The sequence below is a fragment of the Arctopsyche grandis genome, chromosome 2 (assembly GCF_051622035.1).
Source record: "Arctopsyche grandis isolate Sample6627 chromosome 2, ASM5162203v2, whole genome shotgun sequence".
Lineage (NCBI taxonomy): Eukaryota > Metazoa > Arthropoda > Insecta > Trichoptera > Hydropsychidae > Arctopsyche > Arctopsyche grandis.
In genome coordinates this window covers 26,186,545-26,196,849 of record NC_135356.1, presented here as the reverse complement: position 1 = coordinate 26,196,849, position 10,305 = coordinate 26,186,545, and the positions used below count along the sequence as shown (strand labels likewise).

Below are 10,305 nucleotides of genomic sequence, written 5' to 3'. Positions count from 1 at the left end.
GTCTCGTTCTCCGACGAAAGGGTCTCTTAGACTGTTCGATGGGGGGCCTCATGTTGAGGGCTTTAAGGCTCAAATTCCTTGACCTCTTAAATTGGCTTAGTCGATTCCAGTCACTTCGAGAAACTTCCATAACATAACAGCTTCATCAACATAACCATTTATACACTTGTATACCCAAAACTATAATAAAACAATTTATTTCAACAAACCACAGCCGTGTTTCGTTCGGCCGAGATACGGTCAACATCCATACCCTCGCCTACAATTTATTCAAACATACAACCGTATTTCCACTACTGGACACGTCAGATCCCCCCAGATGAATCTGTCTCAAAACAACGTGGTGGCTTGTTATGAGTAGTCACCGGAGCCTGAGGGGGCCGTGTATTGTTCAAAGGTTGTAAATGCATTGTTAAAGGTTTGCCGAACAATGGATAGCACTGTGACTATCCTACCTCTAGTTATGAGATACATCACAACTCTAGCCAGTCCCCATAACAATATTTTTATTTTTATAATTTGAATTTAAAAAGATGCTTAGTTCAAAAGGCGTCATTTTTCGTTTTATGATCATTTTAAACGTAAAGTTACGCGGGCTCTTCACTCGCATCGTGTGCGGCCGCGAGCACCGATGTGTGATGCGTGTGTGTGAGTCGAAATATGAGTGTGTGCGTTTCGCGCGTTGATTTCGTGCGTTATTGTGTTTCCCGTTTTTTGTCCCACGAGAAAGGGTTCCCGAACGTTCACGAACGCATCCAACGCGTGTTCGTGAGTTGGATGTGTTCGAGACGCGGTAACGAGTTGTTGTGTCTCTCTGATGCTGCGTGCGGACCAAACCAACGACGATTTTGGGCCAAAGTTTTAAGCAGAAGGATAAAACCAGTAGCGTACAAAATATCGAAATAAAAATTAAATTTAAAAATTGATATTAAATATCAAAATTAAAACTATTATTATTACATTAAAATTAAATTCAAATATCAAAATAAAATTATAATCAATATATGGAGGATGAACGAATGAGACGACTGGCATGTTAATGCACGTGTTTATTATATGACAGCTGAAGACAGAGTGAGTAGCGGCTCTCCGAACCCAGCCGGGTTGGTCCCCACTCGCAGGAAGGCAACCAAACTCGACCATGTCGTATAAGCGAGCCGCCACAAATATATTAAAATTAAAATAAAATATTGAAAGTTAAAACAGAACATGTCCAATTTAAATAAAGTTTCGAGATTGACCTAAAATTAGATCATCAACAATCACACACAGGTAATCCTCGACTTTTGTTTGTCGAAGATGTTTTGACTTACGAAGATACGCACTAAGATCGAAAAAAAATCAAAGAATTATTATTTTTACTTCCCCGTAATGCGCAGTTACTGAGAATATCTCATGTATTAGTATGGGTGACCGAGCGATGGTCGCAATCCGGTGCGTTGTCGGTAGATCAATCGAATTTTTTTTAGTCTTCAATTGTTTCTCTCGTTGAAATAAATCAATTAATTAAATCATTTCAGAGGTAAAATTTATCGGATAATGTCTTCAATTGTTTCTCTCGTCGAAATAAATCAAATAATTAAATCCATCTCAGAAGTAAAATTAATCGGATAATGTGTGATTATTAATTTTATTTCGACGAAAGAAAAAAAAACCCTTTGACAAATCACCGACATTTTTTTTGTTAAATGTTTCATCGACGGCGGAAACACAGTAGTATATCGTGACGACTTTTAATAAGAAATAGCAACAAGGTTTTTTTCGCTGGTAATCAGAGAAATTATAATATTTCTCTGGTTGTAATGCGTATCGTCGTAATTCAAAACATTGTTGTAATTCAAAACATCAACGATGATCTAATTTTAGCTCCATCTCGCTCTTTAGCTTAATTTTGATATTTAATTTCAATTTTTTAATTTAATTTTTATTTCGATATTTTGTACGCTACTGGTTTTAAAAGTTGGCCCAAAATCGTCGTTGGTTAAATGTTTCCGATGAGAAAGTCTTGGCGTGGCTGGTCTACCCTGCCTGACCAGCCAGCGTATTCAATCTGCAGCCCCCGCCATAAAGGGGCACAGGCGCCGAGAAACTCCCCGGCTCGCCATCTACTCCTTAATAAACGAGGTGTCCGAGCCAAAAACCCTCATGGCCGTTGGTTGTCCTCTTACGGCTTCGGCTTTTGTTTTCTCTCTTTTTACACCGACCATCTGTCAGTCGCTCTAGATTCTCCCGTGGGTCCGGCACCCAGTGATCCCGGCGCGGACCGCCAGATGCAGCGTCCCACGTAAAAGCCGGCCTCGAACTAAGGCAGGCTGGCCACGTGATCCGCCCAAGTCTGATCACGGCGAGCGCTCATTGGCATCATAGAAGCCCTCCGAGGAGTATGGCTTCTTCCATAGTCATGCCTCACCGACTATGCTCGACCACGTGTTCGACCCAAGCCTCGAACCCGGCGAGCTCTCAGACGCTCGTGAGACGCCGACCGAGAAGGTCTTGGCGTGGCTGGTCTACCCTTCCTGACCAGCCACAGCCTACTCGATCCACAGCCTCCGCCATAAAGGGGCAGAGGCGTCGAGCAACTCCCCGGCTCGGCCATCAACTCATCAATAAAAACGAGATCATAACCATTACTCTTTTGTATAATTCCCCCACCCCACACCGTTCCAGAGCAAGCTGATCGAGACGACGACACATACACAGCCAATGGTCATCCACACATACACACGCATATATACAGCCCCTGCAGCTATCGTTCACGAGGATATAATCAACCTGACGTGTCTAATTCCCCACCCCGCCCTGTTCCAGCACGTGCTCCAGAGCGAGCTGAACGAGACTACGACACACACACACACACACAGCCACTGGTCACCCATACATACACATACACACATTACAGCCCCTGCAGCTATCGTTCACCAGTTATGGGGGATGAACGAATGAGACGACTGACATATTGATGCACGTGCTTTATTTATGACGGCTGAAGGCAGAGTGAGGTAGCTACTCTGAACACAGCCGAATTGGTCCCCACTCGCAGGAAGGTGACCAAACTCGACCATGTCGTATAGCGATCCGCCACAATACTAACGATAACTATCATATTAACGAAAACTCGAGTGCCAAATATTCCGCATTCGCGGTTTTCATAGCAAAAATTGTCTTTGTGACCATCGCAATGTGACTAATAATCCAATTATCCTCGAACATACCGTAGAGCCGCCACATTTTCAATTAAACAAATATCCATACTAAAAATGATCAAATTATTGCAAACAATGTTGATTGTCTATTTATAATGTCAAAAAAATAGTGGTCGGATTTGTGGATATTACGAGTATATTAGTGCAGAAATGTCAAAGTGACAGTTTACGTTTGACGTTTATAGGCTCGTGGTACCTACTTTATCAAAAATAAACAATGAAAATTTTGATTTTACGTTTTCTTGATACGATGCACGTTTTCCACTAGTTCCATCGATGAAAATCCAAAATTCGTGTCTTTCGCTACGACCTAATATAGACTTTTCCGGTCAGCTTTATTATGAACATCCTAAATGTAGCTAGTCACCGCAGTAGAGATACATATCTTGTTATAATCAAATTTTAAATAAAACTCATTAATTCAAGAAAAGTATTTTTATTTCGATAGTTTAAAGATTTTACAAAATAACATCACCTTGTATAGGTCTTACCTATAAAGTCTTAATTTTTTTAAATTGCTTATTGCATGTAACACTCACTTGAATACAATAGCAAGCAAATATTAAATAAGAATAACAACATCAATATAATAAGAGTGAAGATGTCATTGAATCATATCAATATGAAACATTATGACTAAAAACTTAATGGTAAATATGGAATCATAAATGTATGTTAACTTTTACGGTGGCATCAGTAGTCCCGTGGATCAAAAATCTTAAGCTGTGTTTATTTAAAAGAAGATGGACCAATCATTCTACAGAAAAATTTCTTGGGAGGGTCTTATCTTGGATGGGCCTTACTTTGGAATGTTAGAAACAAAATATGTATTCTGTTATGTTAAATATGCTTAGCATAATATTACGTAATACATTCATAATACTCATCCGTCCTCACCGCTTACGTTCAAAAATCGCATTATTACTTTCTACATTTTTCGGTCATACATTCTTTATTTTATTAAAATTATCCAAACGCTTTAATGTTATAATACTAATACACTCAGAACTTAGATTTAAAATGTGAAGGGCAATTAGCTTATAGACTTGGATAGCATATTCTAAGTTTCTTACTGTATTGTATACTTTGTTACAAAAATATTATTGAAAATCTATAACGTCGTATGGCAATATTAATGCTTGCACTCCGGTCCTTGGAATGCTGAGACTTTTACGGGCTATCCATTCTTCACATCTCGGATCATACTCACAGACATCGTCTAAAGATTTTTGTGCAACTGTTCCCCCTAAAACAATTAAGATTAAATTAAAAATTGAAGAAAGAGATAGTATAAGGTAGAAAGTATAGCACTTTTGAGTAATTATGAATAAAAACGTAAAATAAGAGTTGTCGATTTAATTTCATTCTCTGGAATTCATATCTGTAGTGTTGAAAATGGCCACATGTAGAGTTCGTTCAACGAGAGAAGAAAATTGAGACAGTGTGCGTGCCCGGGTGTACAGATATCGTTAGTCTGCCGATACGAATCCACGCCTTTTTTGCTTCTTGGTAGACGCGTGGCTTGACAGTGACGGTGGTTACAAAGTTCCCGAGATTTTCTCGAAATTATAAATAATAAATGCGTTCTGGGATATTGGAAAAAATGAAACAATCCATAGGGTTTACGGGCAAGCGCACTACTCTTCACAGTCCAGACAGAAAAAAAATGTCCGATGACAGAAAATTGTTACAAGAGAAAATGTGCAATGTATATAAAAGAATCACATTTTTAAGATCAATAGCTCGATTTAGAGCAGAAGGTAGACCAATCGTGTATACCGATGAAACATATGTATATACATTCAACACACAACACAAGTCAATGACGTGGAGAGATTCTTCGGAAAGTGGCATTATATGTAAATGCGGCATCCAAAGGAGCAGGATTTATAATTGTAAACGCCGGTACAGAACGAGGCTTTGTTCCAAATTCCTGTCATCAAAGAACCGGAGATTATCACCATGAAATGAACTTCGACAATTATAAGAAATGGATAACCGAAAAGTTGATTCCAAATTTGGTACCGAATTCTGTTGTGGGTGATAGATAATGGATCTTATTTTTGACCCTAGATTCCTAAAAAGATATTATAAAGCAGTGGTTGACATAAAAAAATATTTATTTTGACCCGCAGAGCTTTATAAATTAGTATTGGAGCATAAATGTCGACAGAAAAAGTATGTTATAGACTCTAAGGTCACCCCCATTTCAGCTGGAACTCAATCCAATTGAAAAGATATGGGAAGTAATTAAGGGATGTGTGGCTTGGAGAAACATCGAGATGACAATGTACAGTGTAAAAGAACTTGTGGTTGAAAAAATTGCATATTTAAAGATGTGTGGAAAAATGTTTGTAACCATGTTTTATATTTTATATTTTTATTTGCAATTTTTGCATTTGTATTTTTTATTGGATGTTTTTGAATTATCATAATATTATTGTTTAGAAAAGATTAATTCAAGTTGATTTGTAGTGTTTTTGGAGCTCAGTACGATACTGGAATTTGAATGTTCATTTATTCATTTATTGCCCACAAAAGGAATGATGAGTCGAGTATTATTTATAAAAAAAAGTATCCAGAAATATCTAGATATTTTATGGTATAGAAGAAACACATGATAAAAGGATCAATTATGACTCCTCTAAAACCCTTTATGAAAAAATTTGCTGTAATACTATATACAAAATCTCACCTATGAGAAACAGTTTGTTTTGAGAGAAAATAAGTGCGGCTCCTGATCTCGCACTCGGCAACTCAGAAAAACTAGTCCACACGTTGGCTACAGGATCGAATGATTCCATACTTATGAGATGACGTATTTGATTACCGATGATGCTGCAAAAGCCACCGCCGACGTATAACTTCCCATTGATTGTCACGCTCTAAAAACGATAAATTATAAGTATTGATGAATATATATATATATATATATATATATATATATATATATATATATATATGTATGTATGTATATGCTGACTGTGTTTACTGTCAGTTTAAGACATTTGATGAGAATATAATCAGAATCTGGCCTTATATTCACAACTCCATGAATGATTCAAGTAATTTATATGGTCACTATCATCTGATATTATAGGGACTATATGTCTGAAATGTCTTTCTACCCAACTGGCTGATTGGAGGTCTTCAATTTAATTTAATATTTATCAACGAAATACCACTTATGCCTTATATTAACATTTCCATGAATGATTCAAATTTTACTAGTCTATAGGACTTTCAAACCAAGCAGCTGATTGGGAGTCTTCAATTTAATTTAATATCTATCAACTAAGTACGACTTATGGAATTCGAAATCGCCAAAAACCATAAACTGACAGCGAAACAAGCTTAAATTCTAGTTTCCATTTACCGAGTGATTTGCTCTTTTCTGGATCATGGGCGTGCAATATATCCATTTATTGTTTTTTGGTGAGTACATTTGTACTAGGTCGGTGCAATAAATCTTTAAGTTGATAGTTCTTAAGCCACCTGTCAGATATATATTATCGTTGATGACGGATACACCGGGATGAATACTTATCGTGAGCATACGAGCGATATTTTTTTTCCAGATCTGCTTCTCGCTGTTCCACCTGTTCAGAGATTTGATTTTAGATAGGGATTACTATTTTATAACAGTTAAAGTTTTAGATTTTACCTCTCCACTGTCGTCAATGCAGTTTTATAATCACTAAAACCGCCGATGACGTACACGTCAGTAGATGAATCGTCTGAAATTGTTGCCACTTGAAAGTTGAATCGTGGTCCATTTAATGATTTCAATTCGTGAATCTGGCCATCCTTTAAATCTATATATATTACCTACAAACGATAAAGATAAATTATTTCGATTATACTATAAATATGTATTTCTATCTATATTATGTAGGTATATATTTCTACAATATTAGTTTATAAAATAAATAATTGATTTGATCTACATGTGAATAGTATTCCGCCACTTGGATTTTGTTATAGGATATCAAACTCTAACTTATAGCTAGTCAACTAGATGTAACGTAATTAATTATACCTATCTAAAAATTTGTTACATGTAGATCAAAATATTGGTGAACTACATCACATCAGTAATTTGGTAATTACTAATTTGCACATTAGTTATTAGGGTCCAATTTACAACACGTTTAAAAATAAATTGAATCATACTTCGCTAAGAGGTACCCCGATTATCGCTTCACATATTCTTATCGGTCTGCATCCACCGATGATTAATATCCAATCGTTAACAACGACTGAACCGAACCTCGCACGGTCGATATTTAGTTTTTTTGATTGGGTCCACGTATTTCTGACTCCATCGTAGATATCGATAGTACTGGACGCCTAAAAACATGTACATATTCAATTTAAATTTATACTCATTTCAGTTAACTTGGCAGTCAGAAGGAAAATATACGATTCTTATTCATCAGCAAAATGTTACCCAAAATTTATATATATTTATATATATATATATATATATATATATATATATATATATATATATATATATATATATATATATATATATATATATATATATATGTACTATGAATCTTCTAGAGTTTAGAAGATGAAGTCTAGAGTTTTCCAATTGCTGATGGTAAGTCAAATAGGGTATAGCATTTATACACCATACTCACGTCTGTGAGTTCAGAGTCACCAATGACTGCCAGTTTTGCTCTCCCCATGCGATATTTGGGTTTGCTGAGATGATTGGGTATCATCATTTCATAAACAGCTTGATTGAGGTTGATCATACATTCTTCGAATGGCTCGCATAATTCCACAACTTCAAGGAGGAAAAACTGAAAATAAAAATTAATATTCTATAATGTTATATAATAATAAAAATCATGTAATAATAATATTATAAATTTATATAACATTATTATCGAGTGATAGAAAAATACGTCAGTGATAGGGAAACACAAAATTATTTACCTCCAAGGACAACAATGTTAGTCTCACTGAGCTTAGCATATCTATTAATTTTTCTTTACGATTATTTTCGTCAAAAGTGATCCAAAGTCTCACAGCATGGAAGACTTCTTCTTCGGAAGACACATTTAATCGATCTGATCTCAAAATTTTCAATACGAGAGAATCCGGTAAACGACAGAACTCTGGCGTTTTGTACAACTGAAATATGTGTAAATATAAATTATTTATTGTTAATTAAGAAATAATACTATTTTTTACAATCGACACTACTCACAATCCCAAAATTATCAATAATAAAATCCATCGCTTTTTGCTCTAAACTTTCTAAAGGTGTCAACATCCCCATAATATTCGATAGATCCATAGCTTGGTTCAGGCGAATCTCGTCGATGTCCAATATGCAACAGTTAATTTCGTGAAGTGTGCATCCACTTACCGAAAAACAAAATCATTTATCAACGATTATCGAAATTTATTTATTTATTTATATATTTATACCAGGAAGGTCTAGCAGGTAAACCCCATGGGCCTTCCTGGCCAATAATAATTACATATACACAAAAATATACATACACGTACACACATTTGCAAATATATACACAAATACATATTTAATAATTCGGGAATAAAAATTAATTCATTACTCAAACTCCTAGAATTAACCCTCCCGCCAGCCAAAAACCTTAAGTTCTTTTGCAAGTTTGAAAAAAATTAACTAATTATATGAGGTGATTCACTGGGAGGAAAATATAAAACGCATATTAAAAGAGAAAAATTATTTAGGCGAATATCAACCCAAACATGTTCACCGATGGTATTGAGCTGATCAAAAAGGCAAACAGATTGAACACTAACAGCTCGTACGAGCTGTTAGTACGAGTAATCTTCGACTAAGCAAAATGAATCATTTTATTTGTAAAGAATTGTAAGACGATAATGTATGGCGTCTGCAGCGTGTGCAGTTTTAGTTGCGAATTAAAAAATTGCACATTTTTCACGCCATCCAGACCATCGCTCGCAGAAATTCAACACCTTATTTACATATGAGTATATTTGCAATTTTTGCAATTGCTTTGCAACAATAAGTTTTATTGTTGACTGTTGATAAAGCTCCAATCTCGACCCAACGCTTTTCAACTCGTACAATGTATGTATGTAAGTAGGAACACACACGACGTTCCTTTTCACACGAACTCCTTCAATTCCAAATGCATTAGCGGATCCAGATAATAGTCAAGTGGGTGGGTGTGCATTCAAATATTATTAAAATTACTGGGCAATAAAATTGGCGACTTACTTTGACATTAAAATATGGAGAATGTTCACTTTTATCTTGCAGGAAGCTTAGTCCATCTCGGTAGTTCTCAAACTTTTATGGCCATGGACCTCTTATTTAAGCCTAAACCTGACCACGAACACTCAAGTGAAATAACTATACATAACAGCATAATATACAAATTATAAAATAGATTTTTATGTCTTGAATGGAAAATGGTGATATTAACAAAAAAAATTTATTCAAAGTAATATTTGTTGAAATTGTAATTTTTATTATTTAATTATCACAAAATAAAAAAATTTAATTATCACAAAATAAAATAACATATTAACAAAAAAATTGTTATTCAAAGTAATATTTGTTGAAATTGTAATTATTTTTATTAAATTATTTTAAAACACAAAAACACATTTTTTTTCAATGAGATGGGTGAACCTGATGGTATGATAAGAGATTATTTATGTTTGACTCTATGTTTGTGTGTAACATTCTTACTTAGTCTCCACGAGCACTTATTTCCAGTGGGTTTCTTTTTTCACAAGGTTTATATTAGTTTCATGAGTGATGAGGTTCATAACTGCTCCAAATCCACATTATACTAAATAGGAAGACGGGAAACCAATCAACAGCTTCTGCAAATCTTCATCTCTTTTTCGCAATTTTATAAAATTTGAAGACGGAGAACATTCTTCTATACAAGTGTTGTTTGTATAGAAAAATTTTGCCAACAAAGGCAGATATTATATTTTACTTATAGCTTTTATTGAGTTTCATTGATAACCTTACAGCTTCAAATTGGTTTTGTTAAATTTGGCAAATAAGTTAGTCATATAAGCTATGTAAATTTACATATATATGTCATTTTTATGAGCA

The 10,305-nt window shown here is 35.1% G+C and overlaps 1 protein-coding gene across 1 annotated transcript; it reads right to left on the bottom strand.

Moving 5' to 3' along the window:
* Nucleotides 1-3,625: 3,625 nt before the first annotated feature.
* On the bottom strand, nucleotides 3,626-9,841 carry LOC143922639 (kelch-like protein 24). Its single transcript, XM_077445968.1, has 9 exons — nucleotides 9,451-9,841; nucleotides 8,428-8,584; nucleotides 8,154-8,351; nucleotides 7,853-8,017; nucleotides 7,377-7,553; nucleotides 6,868-7,031; nucleotides 6,580-6,802; nucleotides 5,899-6,088; nucleotides 3,626-4,449 (listed from the first exon to the last, which is right to left on the bottom strand). The coding sequence occupies exons 1-9, from the start codon at nucleotides 9,456-9,458 to the stop codon at nucleotides 4,304-4,306; spliced, it is 1,428 nt and encodes a 475-aa protein (XP_077302094.1). The 5' UTR covers nucleotides 9,459-9,841; the 3' UTR covers nucleotides 3,626-4,303.
* Between the last annotated feature and the right edge of the window lie 464 nt (nucleotides 9,842-10,305).